This window comes from Arachis hypogaea, chromosome 15 (assembly GCF_003086295.3).
Source record: "Arachis hypogaea cultivar Tifrunner chromosome 15, arahy.Tifrunner.gnm2.J5K5, whole genome shotgun sequence".
NCBI classification, from domain to species: Eukaryota; Viridiplantae; Streptophyta; class Magnoliopsida; order Fabales; family Fabaceae; genus Arachis; species Arachis hypogaea.
This window is the reverse complement of record NC_092050.1, coordinates 33,599,500-33,622,471: the sequence shown is the minus strand read 5'-3', so window position 1 is coordinate 33,622,471 and position 22,972 is coordinate 33,599,500. Positions and strand designations below refer to the sequence as shown.

At 33.8% G+C, this 22,972-nt stretch overlaps 2 protein-coding genes and 1 non-coding gene across 8 annotated transcripts; 2 read left to right on the top strand and 1 right to left on the bottom strand.

Moving 5' to 3' along the window:
* Window positions 1-6,854: 6,854 nt before the first annotated feature.
* Window positions 6,855-15,563, top strand: LOC112750159 (uncharacterized). 2 transcript variants are annotated; one of them, XR_011873369.1, is made up of 5 exons: window positions 6,855-7,497; window positions 7,779-7,961; window positions 12,870-13,534; window positions 14,414-14,702; window positions 15,075-15,563. XR_011873369.1 is itself a non-coding variant. In XM_025798733.3 (5 exons), exons 1-5 carry the CDS (start codon window positions 7,063-7,065, stop codon window positions 15,107-15,109), a joined length of 1,611 nt encoding a protein of 536 aa, XP_025654518.1. In that variant the 5' UTR covers window positions 6,855-7,062; the 3' UTR covers window positions 15,110-15,563. The 2 variants fall into 2 exon arrangements, 1 of the variants encoding a protein (XP_025654518.1); XM_025798733.3 differs by having other exon boundaries at window positions 12,870-13,538.
* Window positions 15,564-16,305: 742 nt separating this feature from the next.
* On the bottom strand, window positions 16,306-16,376 carry TRNAG-GCC (transfer RNA glycine (anticodon GCC)). The gene has a single exon. It is a non-coding gene; the product is annotated as a tRNA-Gly (tRNA).
* Window positions 16,377-16,444: 68 nt separating this feature from the next.
* On the top strand, window positions 16,445-19,978 carry LOC112750160 (uncharacterized). 5 transcript variants are annotated; one of them, XM_025798735.3, is made up of 4 exons: window positions 16,513-17,357; window positions 18,331-18,725; window positions 18,848-18,941; window positions 19,570-19,978. In XM_025798735.3, the coding sequence occupies exons 1-4, from the start codon at window positions 16,786-16,788 to the stop codon at window positions 19,571-19,573; spliced, it is 1,065 nt and encodes a 354-aa protein (XP_025654520.1). In that variant the 5' UTR covers window positions 16,513-16,785; the 3' UTR covers window positions 19,574-19,978. The 5 variants fall into 5 exon arrangements, with proteins under 5 accessions (XP_072075114.1, XP_072075113.1, XP_072075111.1 ...); XM_072219013.1 differs by lacking the exon at window positions 18,848-18,941 and having other exon boundaries at window positions 16,445-17,357; window positions 18,331-18,619; XM_072219012.1 differs by lacking the exon at window positions 18,848-18,941 and having other exon boundaries at window positions 16,454-17,357; window positions 19,574-19,978.
* The last annotated feature ends 2,994 nt before the right edge of the window (window positions 19,979-22,972 follow it).

Sequence of the window (22,972 nt, the reverse complement as noted above, 5' to 3'; positions counted from 1 at the left end):
TTTCGATTGGAGAATACCTTGTTTCAATATTAGTTAAAACTCGACTAAGGTAATAAACTGCCCGCTCATGCCCATTTTTATCATCCTGGGCTAACATACATCCTATAGTATTTTCAGATGCTGCAATATATAATTTTAAGGGTTCAAATGGTCGAACATTCGCCATAATTGGGGCTTTAGACAAATAAGTCTTAATCGAATCGAACGCTAACTGATGCTCCGATGTCCATTCGAATTGTAAATCATTTTTTAATTTCACTAAAGGTGCAAACACTCTAGTTCAATCTAAAAGATTCGAGATGAATCTTCGAAGATAATTTACCTTACCCAAAAATGATTGCACTTCTTTCTTCGATTTGGGTGTAGACAACGCCAATATCGCATCTGCTTTATTTTTATCGATAGCAATCCCTTTTTTATGAATAACAAAATCCAAAAAATTTCCAGCCGATACACCAAAAGCACATTTCAAAGGATTCATCTTTAACCCTTTCTTCCTCATAGTAAGGAATGTCCTTCTTAAATGATCAATGTGCTAGCTTATCGAAATTGATTTAACCATAATGTCATCGACATATACTTCCATAAATTTTCCTATAAACTCATGGAAAATAGAATTCATTGCTCGCTGATATGTTGCTCCAGCATTTTTCAAACTTAATGCCCTAGAACAACGAAAGACATAACAACCCATTCATATGTACCTAATGCCCCAGGACAACGAAAGACAGTTTTAGCCACATCATTTTCTGCAATGAAAATTTGGTTATATCTATAATAACCATCCATGAAACTAAGTATTTCATTTCCTACTGCAAAATCGATTAACATATCTGCGATGGGCATAAAATATTCATCTTTTGGAGTAGCATTATTCAAATCTCGAAAATCGATGCACACTCTCAACTTCTCATTCTTCTTCATAACAGGAACAATATTCGACACCCACTTAACATAGCGTGTCGTTCGAATAAATTTCACTTTAATCAAGCGTTCTATCTTTTCTTTAATTTTTATATTAATTTCAGGAGCAAAACGTCTTGGAGTCTATTTCACAGGTCGAGCATTAGCTTTCAATGCTAATCGATGTTCTACCAGTGAACGATCAAGACCAGGCATCTCATGATAATCCCAAGCAAAACAATCTTTAAACTCATGTAAAAGATTAAAGAGTTCAGTTCGAAAAGGATCAACAAGATCTTTACAAATATATGTAATTTGAACATCATCAGAAGTTCCTAGATTAATTATCTCTAAGGGATTTTGAGATTCAAACCCTTTATAATAATCATCATCATTTACTGAGTATTTTTCAAAACCCAATGGTTCTAGATCATAAATGCAATCAAAAGTGAAATCAATGGAATTATCAGCAACAGAAGAGACTTGATCATTGATAAAAATATCATTACTTCTATTTTCTACGCAATGAGCCTCTGCTATTAAATCGGCAGTTCGGCTTGCATCATTACTTTTATTACAAGAAATGGAGAAATCATAACTAAATTCGACTGAAGACGTCGAATCGAACACATTATAACTAATAAGATTACTAACCCTATGTGATTCAACTTCATCAGAAGAATCAAATTTATTTTCTAGTAACTGAAAATTATTTAAATAATTATGTAATGTTACCAGGTAGTCAGAGACTCCTCAACCTGGTCCATCCAGCAGTTTCTTCAAAAACCTTTAAGAAAGACAATCCCAACCAGTCGGCTCAAAACCCAACTCAGAATAGCGTAACTTCATCGAAAGGCCGTCAGAGGATAGATAGCAACCTTCACAATTATAAGAGTTTAGTGCCCGATCAACATTCAGAGGCTTCAATTTAGAATTATATATCCTGAAATCAACGTACAGTTTTTCGACATAAAGATTCAAATCTGCCTTAATGACTTCAAGTTTACCATCTTTTGTCCATAGAAGAACACTCTGATGCACCGTGGAAGGAAATGCACCTATACCATGGATCCAATCTCGTCCCAGGAAAGCATTATAACTTTCTCTCGATGGAACCACCACAAAGACAGTATTATGCTCAGACGAGCCAACTTTCACAGTCAGAGTAACCAACCCTCTGGCTGGAGTTGAAGTCCCACTAAAGTCTGTTACAGCAATATTTATAGGGACTAGATCTTCAGGATGCTTACCCACTTTGATTAACATCCTCTCAGGCCCCAGACTGATCGCATCACCACCATCAATCAAGATTTTATTCACTTTTATCCCACTCAAAGTAGTTGTTATATGAAGTGGGCAGATATGAGACATTTGTTTCTCAGTAGGCCGTAAGAAATAACCCAGCTCATCCTCGATTCGGATAAAGGAAAAAGCTTCTTCATCCTCCGAATCATAATCTTCATTAGGGTCACCTTCATACTCCCCAAAATATTCAGTTGGAATGATCAAAATCGTCCCTATCATATCGTCATCTCCTTCATCAAAATATTCTTCATCAACATCGACATCCTTACTCTTGTCAACTCCTGAAGACTGGGCTACTGCCTTACCTTTTCCCATCTTTGCAGGCGATGGAATTTCTTTCGGATAAGTCTCTCCATCAGAAGGAAAAACAATTCGAGAATGAACAGAAGGCGTTGCCCCCTTGCTTATCTCTTTGCCTGTTTCTACCTGAGGTTTCTTATTTTGAATGAAACTTCTTCTTCCACCTCTTCCTCTCGGATAACCCCTGGCACGACCTCGAAAATAGGCATGCTGATTTCGAGAAGGTGCTTGATGCCCCCATTGTGGATTACGTCGATACAAATGATTTCTTTTCTGAAACTCATGACAGTTTTGAATCTACTGAACACATATAGCCTGAGATCGGCTTAAAGGCACGACAGGGCCTTGTTGAGGGGTTGCAGAACTTTGACCCTCAAAATGCTGAATAGGCTGCCTCTGACGTGCTTGCTCTTCTCTGTGAGCCAATTCCTTCTTCATTCTTACTTTTTCAAAGATTACCGCTGCTTCAGCATCAAAAACAGCATTGCACCGTGGACACAGAGATACGTCTTGATCTTTGATTTTCTGCTAGACCAAAAAATCCAGCAAACTATCGCCCGCCGGGGATACACTGTCCGAACCTGTGACTCGAAATCATCAAGATTCACATCAAAATCATAGGACATGCCAACCATGTTAACTCCGAAACATGGTTCCACAAAACTAGCATCTGCTTTGAAAGGATCGGTATCGACCTTCATCTCTTTTTTGCCATCGTCGAATTTCAATCGTCCCTCCATTATTGCTTCTTGAATTAAGTCCCTGAAACAGACACAACTGTTAGTCAAATGACTTGTTTCTTGGTGAAATTTACAATAAGGCTTTCCTTTCAGATTTTTCACCAAATGTAAAGTTTTGCCTTCAGGCAGAATTAATTGTTTATCTTTAAGCAACACATAAAAAATCTGATCAGATTTTGAAATATCAAAACTATATTTTTTTCCACTTTTCAGTTTTGAATCATTCGATTTCTCAGTACTAGGAAGCTTCTTAAGAAGAGAACAAACATAAGGAGGACCTTTCTTAAGTTCAGCCAAACCGACTTCAGTTTCAAAATCAAGTTCCTCTTCAGAGGACTCCATAGTCACATAAGCAACTTTTTCTTTTCGAGTAAAGGATTTACTCTTCGATCGTTGCTCACTCCTATATTTCTCTTTTTCTTTTTTCATAAGCTCGGTTTGACGAACCTTTTCTGCCAAATGTGCCAGATCAGGGATATGCACATTAAGTAATTTTCTACGCGTATAAAATCCTAATCCCATGGTTGCTATTTTCACTATCTCACTTTCAGGTAATGACACATAACATCTACTCATAGCGTTTTTGAAACATATTAAATAATCATCGATGGTTTCACCATCCTCACGTTTCAAAGCCACCAGATCAGTAACTGCTACATTCATCTCCCCTCGATAAAACTGAGCGTGAAAAGCAGTTTCTAACTGATTCCATGTCGTGATTGAATTTGGTCTAAGATTTGAAAACCAAGTAAATGCATTCTTCGTCAATGAAGAAGGAAAAAATTTCATTTTCAAATTTTCATCATTAGCTAAATTTCCAATCTCGACCAAATAACGAGCAACATGTTCAGTAGTTGATTCTCCAACTTCGCCAGTAAATTTTGTGACTATCTTTGGATTCTTCACCCCTCTCGACACTTCAGCCATCTGAACAACCTAGGGGAAAGCGGACATAAAATGTGGTTGGTTCATAAAACTAACATTCAGCCCAACTTGATTTAATACTTCTTCTACAATTCTAGTGACTTGATAACGTTCACCACCATGATTAACATGTAATCTGGCTAAAACGTCATCATCATTTTGGCCTCGGGAAACTACATAAGGGTTTTCTTGATTCAAAACATTACCTTCATTTTGAAAAACATTTTCTACTCCATTATTTCCCCTGGCGTTATGCCTTTCACCTCCATCATAATCAACAATTCGAACAATCCTTTCGACTTGTCTAGCAAGACGCTCGAATTTTGATTCATGATCAGTCATCATGGGATTTAGAATTGTAGTCATTTGTTGGGTCAATAAATTGACTAAGTCATGGTGATTCTCTTCCACTTGTTGTCGATATACTGCCATTGAGTTAGCAGCATTCGAAGTGGAACCCACATTATAATCACGAGAGTACTCAGAGTACTGTTGTGGGTTTTGAGTATTATTCACTCCATTTGCATTCCCAAAATGGATAGGTGGAACAAAACCACTCACTGGTGGGGTATAACCAGGAGGAAGACCATATCGAGGCCATCCAACGGTTAATGGAGGTTGATATGGTGGTGCAGGGCCACATGGATGAATATTATGCCCACCATTTCCAGTAGTTTGAACAGTCGTAACTGCTAAACTTTCAGTTCCAATTGCAGCCTCCGAACGTGAAGACACGTCGGCCTGTTGCACGGATATTGGTATGTTATCGTTAGTGGATGAACCACCATTCACAATTGATATCTCATCAGCCATGTGAATGATTTTTCCACTCCGTAATCGCATACACTAAGTAATACTGGAAAATTTATTTGACACACTTCGATTTAAAATCGTCCCACTGGGCGTGCCAATTTGTTTTGTCGATTTTTAGCAAATCGATGGTGGTTCGATATCTAGTGGTCTGGGAGCGAAATCTACTCCTTTGTGCAGGTACCAGTTTTCTAAAAGTGCGTCAAAGTGTCTTTCGATTAGATGTATATCGAGATGACAAATAAATAAAGATTTATAAAAAGATAGAAAAGTTTAAAATAAACGACCTCGAAAAGTAAATTGACTGAAATTTAAAAATTTGTGTTAAAAATAAAAGAAAACAATAAAATACCTGGGTCAAAAGGGGCTTGGACGGAGAACTAAAAGTACTAGAAAGTAAATTGAACAAAGAAGATTAAAGGAATACTTGAAAGTTGAAATTGCTTGAAAAAATAAAGTTTTACAGAAATGTAAATTGAAAGTTAAAAATATAGAAGGAATCCTACAGAAATTGAACTCGAATGCAGATTCAGAAATTCGCTGGGATGTGAGTGTGCTTGAGTGTTTTTTGAAGTAAAATTCCAACCCTAATCTCCTAAGACTTCCTAATATTTATAATCTACTTTTAGTAACTGACAATTAATTATAATCAATTACAATTAATTACAAATTTGAATTTTCAAATACTTTTTTCCTTTATAACTATTCCCGTCGCTTGATTGTAGACGTTTCCCATAATTTTTTTATGTGATAGAAACCTTTAATTGTTCCACTACCATAACCATTCGACCTGCATTTCGAATGCCTTACTCGATTATTCATATCGAATAACTTACTCGATTAAGCCTATTCAATTAATAAGTCGCTCGAAATCCAATCTGCGCTAACTACTTTCATCCCCACGCTTATGCGTACATCTTTTCGAGAAATTGTTTTTGACTTATTTTGAATCAACTTACTTTCATTGAAAATATTTTTCGATCAACAGATACATAATAAAATTTATCAATAGAGCTATCGTTTGATCCATATAGTTAACTTCACTTAGTGAAACAAGATTTTAATTTTGTTATTGTATTAGTAACTCAAAAGTATAGTTTGTGAAAAACGAATAAAAATAAAAACTTGACAATGTCATTATGTCAAGGGTACATTAGGAAGAACATATATTTTTTTTGGTGACTAGGAAGAACATATATAAAATTAAACAACGAAATTACTTAATTGATTTTATTAATAGTAAAATTAGAATGACAGTTATAGTGATAGATTGATAAATAAATAAACTAAAATAAAATAGCTAACAAAATATAAATATGTATTATATTAAATAAAATATTATTTTAATTCGTAACTTGTAGATTAAGTTATAATTTTTTTAATATTTGATATATTTTATTTTTATTTTAAATATTTTATTTTAGTCATATTGTCATAATTAAATTTTTTTAAAAATATTTTTTCATTATATTATTTTTAGATAACGACAAAAATTATAATTGTAGTAATTATAGAAGGATAGTTGCAGTAATTTTAGAGCAAAAATGACTGAATAATAAAAAAATAACAATAAAAATAAGTTTTTTAGACAAAAAAATTTTAATTATAGCTAAAAAATTAAAATAAAACGAAATAAAACATTTCAAATATTAAAAAAAAATTAAAACTTAATTAAAAGGTTAGATATTACAACAATACTTTATCTCAAATTATTTAATAAAAAATATTAAATAATTATATAATTTATTATTTTTGATTATTAATTAATTTTTAATATTTAAAAATACAGACTAAAATATATTAAATTATTATACTAAAAAAACTTAAATTAATAAATAATTAAATATAATAACCAAAAATAATAAATTTTCGATAATCTTTTAGGATTTCTCTTATTTAATATCTCTTAATTAGTATTGACGTTAGTCAGCTTAAAATAAGCACATCATCATCAAACAATAATGGCACGGAGAGTATAATATATATGGAGTTATACAGGCACAGAAAAAATTGAAAGTCACGCACTTCCCGCATAGCCATATAGCTCAGTTTCCAGCTTCACCTAACTGTTTTTCCGTTAATGGAGTTTTTCACCAAGGCAAAAGCCGTTAAGCTCCGCAGCCACCTCGACAAGTACCTCGTGGCGGACCGGGACCTCGAGAAGGTCCACCAGAGCCGAAAAGGCGACACAAGAAGGGCCAAATGGATCGTTGAAGTCGTGAATGATGACGACATCAACGGCGGCGGAGGCAGCCACCGCGTCCGGCTGAGGAGCTGCCACGGGAGGTATCTTGCCGCTACGGAAACCCCTTTCCTCCTTGGGATGACCGGAAACAGGGTGGTCCAGGCAGAGTTTGACAACAGCCTCAGTTGGAAGTTCGAGTGGGAACCGGTTCGAGACGGTTTCCAGGTCAGGCTCCGGAGCTGGTGCGGGAAGTTTCTCAGAGGGAACGGTGCGACTCTTCCGTGGAGGAACACCGTCACTCACGACGACCCTGTTGCAGGAATTTCAAGTGTAAGTTGAAACAGAATCTGTTATCTTATTACTTCACGACATTTGCACTCAAAACTCAAATCAGTACGATGTATTTATATATAGAACCATATTAGATGTACATTAAAATAAATAAAAATTGCTTTTGATAGGTAATTTTAGTGTATAAATAATATTTTTAATTTACATATATTATTATAATTATGGTGCCTAATTGGATCTGTTTCGGCACTTGTAGTTCAATTCGAGTAGTTCTTATCAATTTTGATCTTCCCTTAATAATTTATCTGTTACGTACACAGGGTTGGGTCCTATGGGATGTTGAGGCCGTGGAATTGCCGGAAGAAGAGGAAGATGATGAGGTGGATGAGTATGCTTCTTTGGCTTTCTCCGATGAGTTTTCCGCCCCTTCAGACCCGTCATCGCCGATGTCCGTTTTCTCCCTCAAGTCTCCGCCAGTGAGGCAGGCCTCCAAGTTGGGTCAGGTGCGTACGTGTACCTTTTTTACGTGTTGATTTAATTGCTGTTTGATTTTTCCATTCTTCATTGATTGAATTTTGATTTTATTTCCCCTTTATTTGGTTTTCCTTTCATGGAAGTTTTTTATAATTTGTGAGATTGTTTGGAAATTATGGGCTTTTGAAGTCCTTAAATGATTTGAAAATTCTAAAAGGATGATTTCATTGGGTACATGCATTATTTTCTTACGGCACGTATTAATTATTGATGATTTTTGACAAGGACAACTCTATAGACCAACATTTTTAACAGATAAAAAAAAAAAAGAAAATTAACTATAAAATTTTCTAAATATATTTCAGAGTAACAAGGTTTACGGATAAATTCATATGTGAAAATCCTTGTAGATGTTATGTCAGCATAGGAATAACTCTTCCATCTAAAAATGTGAATGTTTCACATCCGTGAATGATGATCATAGATAATGCTTTTCTTTAAAATTTGGCCCAACTTGTAAGAAACAGTATAATCCATCTACCATAAGTTAACTTTCTCTTTTTACTATTAGGTAAGATCGCCTCTAAACATTCTCTAACAATACAACTGTGTAAACTAACACTGCTTAGATACCGGTTCTTTTTTTTCTCCCGAAGAACCACATCTTTCATTTTAATTGATTGCGATATGGTTGGATTATTATGAAACAGTTATTATATATGTTGCTTCATGTCTTCACCAACCTTACTCCACTATGAAAAATGTGTCACCTCACAAGACAATTCACACATACACACGCGAAATGTTTTCACACTCTTTAATAAACTAACAGACGCACTACCATTAAGATGGCAACACGAAAGTAGGGGGTCGTTTAATTTTATCTCTAATAATAATATTTTCCTTTAAGCTTATTGTTAATTCTACATACTATATAATTATATATTATTACGCTTTTATTTTCGGCAGCACCAACTTTAATTTGATATTTGATCTTAATAAGAAGGATTAAAAGGAAGTATACTTTTGTTTGGGAAACTAGATTATGATTTTGAAGTAGCAAACGCAAAAAATTAAACACGCTTATGGTATTGCAGCCCATTTCTTCGATCTTTTCTATAAGCTAAGGCATTTGAATTTCTTATAAAACGGATTAAATTAAAGGAAAGAACAGTTTGATTAGTATGGAATACTTAGGAGAGTATAAATACTATGTACTACGCGTATATACACTTGTTAAGTTATTATAGGTCTACGTCAACATGTCAATTTTGTTAGATGGAAAATATTATAAGTGAGGACGCTAGGACCTTGACCAATTCTGATTTCTGTATACAGCTATAGCCGAAACTTTTAAAGAGGCGTTTTCTTGTGAATTCATATAAGGATTTAGAGCGTATTCACGCGTCAAAACGGGTTTTGACTTATGATTACGACTTGTTTGCTATGGTTTCTGATTTTATTTTTTGTGTTTCTATTATAAAATATTTTTGTGTTGTTTTCTACACATTTTTCAATAAAATATTTAACCATTAAAATAATGAAACTTTTTATAAGAAAATAATTAAAATTTTCACAACAACATAATTAAATTTTTACTAAAAACCAAAAAATGAGCAATTATTATATTTTTGTAATTTTTATTTATATTTTAATTATAAATATAAATCTAATTTAATCATATTATTTATAAAATTTGATCGTAAATATTATTTTTGGACCAACTAGAAAGGATAAGATGTGTATTTAAATTAAATGTTTTTATAATTTATGCATAACATTGGGAATACATGCCAAGAAATGGAATCAATGAGAAAGAACAGAGATGGGATAAGGGTTGGCTTTCTGAGTGTACAAAGTGTTGATCAGTACTATCTATCCCATATGTATTAGAAGGAAAAGTATAGGTAGAGAATGAGAATATTAAATAATGTGGACAATAAATATATTGGATGTTTAATTTAATAAGTATGCAGATGATTATATTTATTATTTTTAATTAGATGGTTATGTTTTTTTATTTGAATTACTTATGTACAGTTAATAATGGTTAAATATTTAATTTACTAAGTATGCAAATGATTATCCTAATGTTAAGGTTTATGAGGTAATATGAAGGTGAAGTGTCTTTTTACTTTATTGAGTCAATTTTAGAGTCTATTGTTCATATTATTTACAAACGTCATTATCTACCTAGTAAAATTTATATTAAAATAAAATAAAATGTGAAATGGATAAACAAAATATCAGAAATTATATGTTCTATCTAGAAAGAAAAATTTGGTGCAAGATTGTCCATTTGTGTTAATCAGAGGACATGTCATGCAAATGTTAGTCTCATATGGTTTCCAATGCATTAATTAATGAGAAAAATGTCCATAGCTTCTGCCTCAAGTATTATTGTTGTTTCTTTGTCTTCCTTCCGATCCGTTCTTGTGTTGGTCTTTCATTAGTCATAAGTCTCTTTCTTTATCCCTTTTCCTTAATTTTTTAGTTGCGGCTAGACCCTAGAAGCAACCATAAGCCATACCATAAGTTGCCACTGGCATGCCATTTTGATTCTCCCTCCTTCTAAGTTTCTTTCTTTGGGATTATCAAATAAGCCAGACAGCGACAAAAACAGCACTTTAATTTGTTTTGGTTCATTGGATACTAGATACCATCATAGACATAGTATAGGATATCCAATATTGACTGTTTATTGAATTGGGCTGACTCACCAATCCTATCTTACACTTTTTTGGGGGTCATGGGGCCTAATTAAATAATAATAAATAAATATGAGTTGGTTTGGGCTCCACTGAATTGGTTTCTGTTAAAATATGTAACCTATCGTCTATATGGCAGATTGGCAGTATGGGTTATGTTGGAATTAGATAAAGTTTTTGAAAGAGTAAAGTATCGTTTTTGTCTTTAACAGTTTGGTGTAAGTTTTAAAGTTGTCTCTAACATTTTAATCGTCTTATTTAAGTCCTAATATTTTAAAATCGTTTCAATTTTGTCCCGCCATCAATTCTGTTAACGGATCCCTAATAACAGGATAACATTGAACATTAGGGACTTAAATAGGACAATTGAAACGTTAGAGACAACTTTAAAACTTACCCTAAACGTTGGGACAAAAACGATACTTTACTCTTTTTTAAATTTAGTTTCACCCAATAAAAACTCAATTGAACTCAATCTTATTCCAAAATAAAATAAAATTAATTTTACTGTATTAGAAATTTCGCATTAACTTGATTTATAGAAGTAATTATTAGTGTCATATATGTTTCAGTAACTATAGTTACTATAGTATTTTAATTAAAAATTATTATTAAAACTAAAATAATATTTTTTATTATTAAAAGTATTTTTTAAAAAAATATTATCAAAAAATATATAAAAATATAATTATAATTTTAACAATATTTATATAATCACCGTAGCTATCCTTTCATAATCATATTTAAATCCTGAAAGAAGTTTTTAACTAGATCCAAAGCAACTCCATATAAAATTATAAATGTTTAGGCTGAGAAAGTCATTTTTCCTAACTCTCCTGATCAAGAGTGTCTCCAATGCCTACCGCCACAAATGAATGAACCACCTTGTCCTAAGTCCTAGCTTTATTTCCATTATACTTATCTTTATATTATTTTATTTAATATGAATTAAACCAACATTTAAGGGAAAAGAAAAAGTAGCACACCTTTCTCTCTAGAATTCGGAATAAGAATGAAACGGTATACTGTACCAAGCATTGTGATGATAATATTGCGTCGCACCACACGGAACTTGAATTGAATGAGTGAAGGAAGATGGAAATACCCGATTTGCACGTGTAATGACTAATGACCCAACCGTGTCTTTCAGTTGCCACCTATGACTGCTTCTTATTTTACCACATGTGCACCCATAAACATCCTCAAACCTTGTCATTCAACTAGCACATATACTTTTACCATGAATAAAAATTTACGGTGCACACACCACTACTGGAATTTAAAAAAAAAAAAAAAAGCAGTGCTACTAAAATAGATAGTAATGTAAGAGTTTAAATGTTATATCTTGATTACTTAAGTTATTCAATTAAAATGTTGTCTTAGATTTTTAAATTAGTTGGTAGTTAATTTTTATGTGATAACTGATAACACATGTTAAAGAACATTTATACCAAAGTTATTCATAAAATTTATATCCATATTTTTAATCTCAACGTAATATTTAATTATATTTTATAATTTTAGCAATTAAATCCAATAAATAAATATTTTTTGTTGTTTAATAAATATTTCATTGTTTGAATAGTTTGACTGCCTAGTAAGAATTATTAAACACAAATAAATAGCTTAAATATTCACTTTAACATTATTTAAAAAATTAATAATTTCACAAAGCATGAGCCATGAACTAGTCACTTTTGTTAAAATAAAAAATTAATAAAATGGTTCACATCTTCATTGAATTACAGTTTTAATCGGTATTTTATTATATTTTATTTTGTTGAAATAAATTAAGCATAAAATAAAATAATTTTGTTAAAATAAAAATTATAAAAAAATATTCATTACTATTTTAAAATTATATTTACACTAAAAATTATTTTAATGAATCTTTGACAGATTAATTAATGTATGTTAAATCTACAATAACAAATATTTCATTATTATTAGAAATTTTTAAATAAAAATAACTAAATAGTCAAAATCAATAAATTCATCCTCTTATTATTAGTGCCACATCATCGTGTTTTGCAACCCATAAATACTCACACCAGTTGCCATTTTAAAGCAACTCATCATTCTTTCCTCACCTCCAAAACCACAAAAAAGACCTTTCACTTCATTCACAGCAAAAGAAAACAAGAACAAACTCACTACTACTTACTTATTTTCCTTTAATTTCAACAACAATATATATTAAGTATTAAGTGCGGCAACACAAACATGCAGAAAACGACCTCAAACAACAAATTCCGAAACGGCATGGATTTCTTCCGGCACGCAAAGGCGGTGCGCCTCCGCAGCCACCATGACAAGTACCTCATAGCGGAGGACGACGAGGAAACCGTTACGCAGGACCGCAACGGTGCCTCCAAGAGTGCCAGGTGGCACGTAGAGTACGTGGACAGTTACGACAACATAATCCGCCTCAAAAGCTGTTACGGAAAGTACCTAACCGCCTCAACAAACCCGTTCCTCCTTGGCATGACGGGGAGGAAGGTTCTCCAGACGCTACCTTCCAGATTGGACTCTTCAGTTGAATGGGAACCGGTTAAGGACGGTGGGCGCGTGAAGCTGAAGACGCGCTATGGGAACTTTTTGAGGGCAAATGGTGGTGTTCCTCCGTGGAGGAACTCCGTGACTCATGATATTCCGCATAGGACGGCCACGCAGGATTGGGTGCTTTGGGATGTTGATGTGGTGGAGATTCATGTTCGTCAGTCTCCGACCACTCATAAGAATGAAGAGATGGCGGCGGTGGTGGAGAATCTCAAGCAGCCTTCTGCTCCGCCGTTGCCGAGAGCGGAGGAGGAGGAGGAGAATCTTGATGAGAGGCTTGGAATGAGCAACGCCCCGTCATCTCGTAAGCACGCCAAGTCTGGAAGCTTCTTGAGGCAGGTATGAGTTTTAAGTTTCAACTTGCAAAATCTTTTTTTGTTGGAATTGGTTAAATTTTATTTCATTTTTGTGAAAAGTTATTAAATCATGAGAGAAGTCTTTGCTTTGTGTATGAGTTATATAAGATTTTTATAAGGAAAATGTTATTTGTAAGCTTAATTTTGTGTCTAATGGTTAGTCATTTTTTATTCTGTAATACCGTATATATGAATTTTTTTTTTTACTTTTTATATATATTTATATTAAAAAATTACATTATTTCTTGTTTGTTATTATTTTTTATGTAATAATTGATGCGTCAAGTACTTAAAGTTATGAATTATACTTTGGAAACACGCATTTTGAAGTATTATTTCTTATTAAAAATACTATTTATGTATTAAAATTCGACAAATTAGTTATTGTATATTTATTATAAATATATTTTATTCAATTTATTTTTTAATGTGTATTCTATAAAAATAACTTATTTTTAATATATACTTAGCATGATTATTTCTGATTAGATAATAAAATTATGAAAAAATTTAGGAAATCAAATAGGGATATAACTAAATCAATCAATTCTCTTTTATTTTTAATTTTGAAATTAAAAAAATTAAAGTAATGGAGGGTTTTTTTTATAATAAATTTATTTTTCAACTAATTGGCTCCAAATTAGCTCATTCCTAGTTAGTTTCTAGTGGGATCGAAACACTATATTCTAAATTATATATAGATGTCTCCACGCATAAATTATTATTACATCAAGATGAAGAACATTCACGAAAATTATGCATTTTGATGTAAATGGTACCTAGCTAGCTAGTTATAAGAATTTGTTTGATTTTATTGCTTCCGGTTTTTGCTAACATTCATGTTTGGTTTTTGATCAGTGGAGTAATATGAGTGGCGGGTCGTCACCCAAGGTGGAAGGTAGAACCATATACTACCATGTTGCTGAAGACAATGGAGAAGTAACTGATGAAGGTGCAGGGTATTCCTTGAATTTCAAGGGTAATGGAGTTGAAGAACTAACTCGTAAGTTTGAGGAAGAGACAGGTCTAGAGGGTATCATTGTGTGTAATAGGAGTCCATTGAATGGAAAACTATATCCTCTTCGCTTGCAGCTTCCTCCAAACAATGTCACCATGCAAGTTGTCCTTGTTCTTCCTTATTCACAAGGTATATATGTATCTTCAATTTCTTCTTTGAATATCTCTTTTCTTTCTTCATGTTTAATCTTGAATTCTGCATGCCTAATTGATCCATTTGACCATTTTCATCAACATGCTTTCCAACTCATTTGTTGTTCTGTTCTGTTTTCCAACCTATCATGCGTATCAGGAATGATTGGCAACTATGAATGAATTATTTTCTTATTTTTTGCATCCCTAGCTTTCCCAAACATATAATTAACTGAATTTGCATGTCAAGCTTATACTAGCTTGGATGCTTCATGCTTGTTGCATTGCACATTAGAATGAATACCTTTTGTTCCATATATTTTGTTTACCTTAGCTTAACATTTGCTTTCTTTTGTGTTTGTTTTTTCAGTGGCAAGAGACTTTGAGGCACAAGGTTTAATTTGAGAAGGCTATGATTTTCCTTATTATTATTATTATTATTGCAGCACATCAAGGCCTATATTATCCGTATGTATATACTGATCATTTGCATTTATGAAGCAAAATTCATCAAGGCCCTTTGGAAGCTGAGGATTGAAATTATTGTAGGCAATGAAACAGATCATCATTACTGCAATATCAATTCATCAATGGCATCCAACGGGTCATCGGGGATTCTGATGGTGGATTTTGTTTGAAACTTCTCTATTTCATTAGGTTTAGATTTAAGTATAAGCATGATCTTCATTTGGATTCAGGATTTTGTATTGCTTGAAGGCCTTGTATTTTTTAATTATTTTTTGGTGATTCGTGATTTTTCTCTAGGCAGTGGTCATAACTCATAAGGCATGTAAATATAAGTTTTGTCAGAAATTAGAGGCAGACTTTGGTGAAAAAGGAGAATTAAGTAAGTTTGTTATATCCTGCGGAATTGCGGATGCTCTTCTTTTTATATCATAAATATTTGATTATGATTTGTAGACTCTACAAGAATTAAAATTAAATAAAATGATCCAACACCAAGTGAATACAAATAATAAATTTGTGTCTTTTAAGAGTATGTAATGGTTTCTCCATATTATCATAACAGCATGATTAAATTACACGGAGCTCAATGCAATTTGAATTCACTACCAGGAAATCACTAATTATATCAATCATATATGGGATTGCACCGAATCCAGTTGGCTGGAGGTTGAGTTGATACAATCTAAAAGAGATCACATGAATAATGTTGGCTTGGGTCGAATGGATTCGACCGCAAACACACTAAGAGTTTGTCAATGGTGGGTTGAGTTTGATGAAAGCTTTCCAGGAGAAGTTGATATGGAAAAGAGATTGAATTTTAATGTTTTCCTTTTGTGCCGGATTTGGATTACAAGAAATGAAATTGTGTTTGCGCAGAGACAATCCTCCCTTGAAGAGGTTCGCAAATTTCAATTTCTCTTTTTATGTATTCTAGAAACTAGTTTTATGCAATGAAGACTAAACTTTATTAGCTAATATCGGTAGACCAAGATCGAATTTAGAATACACACCCATATTGTGTTGAAATGATTCCAATTATATATGCAACAAGAGAGTTTTGTTGATATAAGTTACAAGATTTAACCGACTTTGAATTATTAGCCGCAGTGTAAAGGCTAAAAAGAAAGTCAGTTTGCACCAGCCGGGAATCGAACCCGGGTCTGTACCGTGGCAGGGTACTATTCTACCACTAGACCACTGGTGCTTTTTGATATTTGCAAATGACAAAAGATAAATATATATTATAAAAGCGTAAAACCTCGTGAAGTGCTCCGTTTTTGTGTCACTGTCCCCTTGTAACCTCGTTAACTCCTTCTTCTCCTTATCCTTCCTCCAAACCTTTTTCTACTAATGACAATTTGAGAAGAGCGAACCAAGATTAGTCCCTTGCTTTAATCTTATCATCATTTCGTTCCCCTCAAAGCTTAAAACTTTTGCAATTTCACTTGCACACTGGTAGTAAATATTGAGTGTTAGTTACTATTAAGCATTAACCCAGAAAAGAGAAAACTCACAGAATGTGATGATCAAGTTTCTGCTCTAGTTCTAGTGTTGTTCTTACTCCTATCTCATATAAACAATAAAACCCTTCATCATCTTTGTATCGGTCTTCAATGGCTGCCTCAGCTTTGGCACTAGCATCATCTACGTCCCCATTATGTTTAAGAAAGCCCTATCAAAGGATTTCACTTTACAATGCCCGTTCCTTCATTTTACATGGAAAACAATTCCTTCCTCACACTCGTACTAACCTTGAACCTTCTTTTCATGTTAGAACCCCTCTTGCGGTTGTTCCTTCTTCCTTGTTCCAAAGGGGTGGTTGTGCTTTTTCTTCGGAGGAAGATGATGATGGGGATGATACCAATGATAAAATTGAAAAGTTTCTGCATTTTGAGGATAAGCCAATGAAATTCGCTTTGCTGGTTCTGTTTTGGGCTTCTGCCTCACTGGCTTGGTTTTCTTTTTCAAAAGATGCTAATGCTGCTGTTGCTGCTGCTTCTGACTCCATTAAAGCTTCTGGCTTTGGGTTAAAGGTTGCAAATTGGTTGAGGAAATTGGGTTTGCCTGATGGGGTTGTTGTGTTCACACTTGCCACTCTTCCTGTTCTTGAGCTTCGTGGGGCTATTCCTGTTGGTTACTGGATGAACCTCAGCCCTTTCACTTTAACGCTTTTGTCCATTCTTGGGTTAGTCTTTTTTTTCATGAGATTATATAAAGTACTCTCTTTGTTGGTTAGTCTGATATGACTATGCTTTTTAATTACCGTCTGCAACCACAAATTTTCCCTGTAATTTCTGCATTGCGGCGCCATAGTGACTGTACTATTAGATATTCTTGAGATTCACTCCTATTATGTAACCCTTGTTGCTGTTAAGAAGCTTTCTAAAATTTGTCATGGTTGTTTGGATGAATTGTGATTCGAGATATTCATGAATTTTCCTCCACTTATGCAACTTATTTGCTATTACTTGTTAAAAGGATAACTAGGAGTGTTAGTTAGGAATTGTTAGAGTTTTGTTATGACAGTCATTGGTAGTTAGTTTGAGTCATTCGTTGAGTTAAGCTATTCTTAGCTCAATGTGATATCTCTATAATTACACTCATTGACTGAGAATCAGAATACACAATCACATTTACATCACTCCTTTTTTTTGTTTTTTTTTCCTTTTTTCTCAGTCTTCTTCAACCTGTGGCCATTGTTACATTTAACTCGCCATTCTGGAATTTGTCACTGTTATTTCTTGAATGAATGTGTATTGTTCGCTTTAGTGTGATATTGATTCTGATACCAGAGGTGTTTGCACCCTCATGTTGAACAGTTATATTTGAGTGTATATTGTCTCTGGTAATTTATTTTATTCTTCTAGAGAAGATTTTAATAGTCAAAATATGGGTTTCGGAGTTTAGGATATGCTGCCGCAATAGTCAATACCTGTTGCCGTAACTTACTTTGACTCACTATCAGTTTATAGTTCAACATAGAACATATCTCATCTTGTTCTTTAGATTTAGATCTAAGTTATCTCTGCTCTGTAAGTGTTGTTTGGCTATTTCTATGAATGAAATGTTTTTCTTCTGTCAAAGGAAAAAAAATGACTTTTGGTAATGCTGGGAGTACCTACATTGTTTACTGAACAAGCTTTATGCCATTGATGTAGGAACATGGTCCCTGTGCCATTCATCATACTCTACCTTAAAAAGTTTGCATCATTCCTCGCTGCGAGGAGCTCTACCGCTTCACAATTCCTTGACATGCTGTTTGAGAATGCCAAAGAGAAAGCCGGTCCAGTCCAGGAGTTTAAGTGGCTTGGTCTAATGCTGTTTGTAGCAGTTCCTTTTCCTGGAACAGGAGCATGGTCCGGAGCCATTATAGCATCCATCCTTGATATGCCATTTTGGTCTGGTGTATCTGCGAATTTCTTTGGCGTTGTCTTTGCAGGGCTTCTGGTAAATTTGCTAATGAACCTTGGTCTAAAGTATGCGATCATTACTGGTATCATCCTTTTCCTTGTTTCCACATTCATGTGGAGTGTCCTCAGAAATCTCAGAAAAGGTTTGAGCCCTTCAAATTGAAATGAAATATTTTATCTTCCTCTGTCAACACACAGAATTATTGAGGTTTTGTTATACACTCTTTTCCTCGAGTATTTTTATGAATGTATATTTGCATAACAGAGTCTACTAGTTCAATAATTTGCAAAATCAAAATGGCCGGTATGCTATCTGCAACCAACCTTTCTCCTGATGTCTTTAAAGTATTGGTTTTTAGGTAAGATTACCGGATGTATCCTTTATTTGTGGAGGGAAAATTGATTGAGTTTAAAATTGACTTCATAAATTTTTAAATTTTCTTTGTTATAATCAATGATATGCTAACACAAAAGAGTTTTGACCTCTTGGGTGGTTGTTGTGGTAGTCAGAATTCCCTGATTGGTTTATGCTATCTAAGTCTATTTTGCCTTTGATAAATATCCTTTGATCTAATTTTCATGTGTCAATGGTTGTCCCATGAACTCAAATTTCTGAATACCAATTCTCTATCTATTTATCCTATATGATATGTGGTGTTAATGAACAAGAACCTCCACTTTATTTTCGCTTTTTTGATTCCAGTATTTCAAAATCTCAAGTAATTGAATCGCTGACTCTGACCATGTTAAACTTCATTGCACAGTTTTACTTACCCGTTCCGAATCTGGATAAAAGAAGAGGATTACTAAGAAAACCGTAGAAAATATTATGTTAGTGACTTAGGTATTGTGTTGTGTCCAAAGTCTCACATCACGTAGTATGGAATACTTGATGTTGTATTTAAGGAGAGTGTTTCTTTCTCTCTTAGTAGCTAGTTTTTAAGGTGCAGATTTTCACTTTCTTTATATGTTTAATATATTATTAAGGTAGCGTTTGGTGGAGAGACAGAGACGGAAAGACTGAGAGACAGAGACTAAGAGACAGATTGAAATTTTGGAGGTACTGAAATACTGAAATTTTGAGGATAGAGACAGAAATTTTAGTATCAGTCTCTAAACCAATAAACATGATACTCAATCTCTGTCTCAATACCTCAACAAATGCTACCTAAGAGATTTATATATATACATGGTCCCAAACTCGGATGTAATCTATAATAGGTTATTTTGACTTCACTTGATCTTATGTAGTAAGTAGTAGCCATGCCTAGTGGAACAATACTTCTGTTATTTTCGGCATTCAAGTATCTGTTCTCTCATAAAATCACCACGCACACGCACATATATATCTCAAGAAAGTAGTGTGCCAAATTCTTTCATTTTTGCTTAGAATCTCCATCACCATTGCCAATTTTGGAAGTTGTTTATGTTCCTGCAAGTGTAAAGTATATTTGATTTATGCGACATGATTGTGTTGTAAACTCAATATAAAATTTCTAGTGTACGTCATAAAATTATGGGCAATCTACCTAATTAAATAAATTCTGTGAATCGTTTACCTGAATACACAAAACAGAAACTTCTTACGTGCATGTACAATTTCAATTTTATGTAAACTGTGGGAGCTAACCACGGTTTCTGGTTTCTACGTAAACCGTTGGAGGCTACAAGGTTTTATGGTTGGAAAATGTTGGGCATAATCCGTGGCTACCTACCACGGATTATGAAGGAAGAAGCTTAGGCATAAACCGTGGTTGCTTCCTACGGTTTATGAAGAGGAGGCGTTGAACGAAAACCTCCATTGGTTCCCACGGTTTACATGCTAAGTAGTATAAATACATAATCCGTTGATGGTCATGCCGGATCATTTGTGCTGAAACAAAAATTGAAAGAGCAAGGGGTGCTGAGAGAGTTTCAGGGAGAGGTTTGGAAGGTTTTGGTGAGATTTGGGTGGTGGAGCCATGAAAGACGAAGCTCGCTTGTATTGATTAAATAGCGTTGCTCACGTGGCTGGATACATTGACGAAGAGGTTAGTTGTTATTATTATTATTATTATTATTATTATTATTATTATTATTATTATTATTATTAGTAATATCATTTTAGTACTTTTATTTTTAATTTGTTATTATGACTTCATAGTAGCAGTAGTAGTGGTATCATTATTGCTATTATTATATTTGTTACTATTATGATAATGGTAGTTATTATTATTACTTTTATTTTATACTAGAATTGGGAGGTGTTAGCATTATAATTATTGTTATTGTTAGTAGAATTATTTCTGTTAGTATTGTTGTTATTCCTATTGTTTCGTTGTTGTTATTACTATTTATTAGAGGAAATAGAAAACCAAAGTCGGTATCTAATAAGTTATTCTACACTATGTTTGATGTTATTAGTATGGGTCGTATGTTGAGGGATTTTGTTACCCACATTTTGCAGCCTAGTTATTAGCGGCGTTAGGAGACAGCAGAATATGCCTTTACACGACCGGATTATACCGTATTTGGAGACCGCCGGCTTGCATCACTTGGCTAGGCTGAACAGTCACTGGTTCTGGGTTGATGAGCCTCTAGTTAGCGCATTTATTGAGCGGTAACGTCCTGAGACCCACACCTTTCATATGCCATTTGGAGAGTGCACTATCACTTTGCAAGATGTGGCATATCAGCTGGGTTTGCCGATCGATGGGGAGCCCGTCAGTGGGTGCCTGACTGAGTTTGAGAATTTGATGGAACACGGAAGACCAGCATGGGTGTGGTTTCGCGAGTTGTTTGGGGAGTTACCTCCGCAGAGTAAAGTCAAGCAGATGACAGTGTGCTACACATGGTTCCATGAGAGGTTCCGGGTTCTCCCAACAGATGCTAGTGAGGAGACCGTGCGTATATACGCGCGTGCCTATATTCTGATGCTGTTGTCATCTCAGCTGTTTGCGGACAAGAACGCAAACTGGGTCCACCTTCATCAGCCGCTAGCACAAAGGTATCATACTTAACACCGGTCGAGACAACTGCGATGAAAATCTTGTAGAATAGCTTCTTCACCCACTTGCTACCAAATACCTCAAGCTTCTGCAAGATGCTGTTCTTCAAATTTGACAAAGTGCTTGATGAACTGATGAAAATACTCAGTGGTTCTCTGTCAGTGAACTTCACACCATATTTTTTGCTTTTTTGGATTTTTCTAGAGCAATGCACTAAGACAAGAAAACTCTCTTCCTCACTTGCCATTGTGACAATAATCTCTTCACCAGCTTGAATCTCACTCACATATATATATATAGAATTTCTCTCTTCATAAACCGTTGCAGCTAACAAAGGTTTATGCCTACTCAAACTCCTTCATAAACCGTTGCTGCTTACAACGTTTTATGTGCATTTGCCTCCCTTAGTAAACCGTGCCTAGTAGCCACGGTTTATGTATTAAATTGAAACCGTGGTTGGCTCCCATGGTTTACATAAACATAAAAATATTATGATGAATTCCATTCACAAGTAAACCGTGCCTAGTAGCCACGGTTTATGTATTAAATTGAAACCGTGGTTGGCTCCCACGATTTACATAAACATAAAAATGCACATGCGCGTAACAAGTTTCTGTTTTGTGTATATAGGTAAAAGATTCACTCAATTTATTTAATTAGGTAGATTGCCCTAAAATTATCATTCATATAACAAAAGATCTTGAAATTCATGATTATCACAAATAGAAATGAGAAGAATTACTAACCTTGATTCACCATGATAATGGTATTAGGAAGAATTTACTTTATCTATTCTTTTGCCTTTTTAATTCTTTCTTCAATTAAGTAATTAAGTTATTGATGGTGAGTAAAGGACTGATTCTAAATTTTTTTTTTTACAAAAATCAACTTTCATCAAGTTGGTTACATTTTTAAGTAATCATACAACTTCCTTTTATTTTATTATTTAATTAAATATTTATTAAACCAATAAAATAAAACACATCACACACATGAGATATAATATAATATAATTTCTTATATTCTCTTACTTGTAACACCCTATCACTCTAAGTCTTACCTTTAGCCGTAAAGCAAATGATGACAAAGCATCACGACAATTCTAAAGCTCAAACTATATATATATATATATATATATATAAGATCAAAGATGGATAAAAGTGTGAAGCGGTCACACGGTAACCAAATATCCGAAAAGCACGAGATATAAACAAAATATATAACACCTTGCAAAGCTCCAAGATATAAGGTAATAGATAAACAATAAGAAAGTTATATATATATAAAAGCTCGATGAAAGAAATATAAGATCAAAGATGAATAAAAGTGCGAAACGGTCACACAGTAACTAAAAGCCCAAAAAGCACGAGATGTAAACAAAATACATCACACCTTGTAAAGCT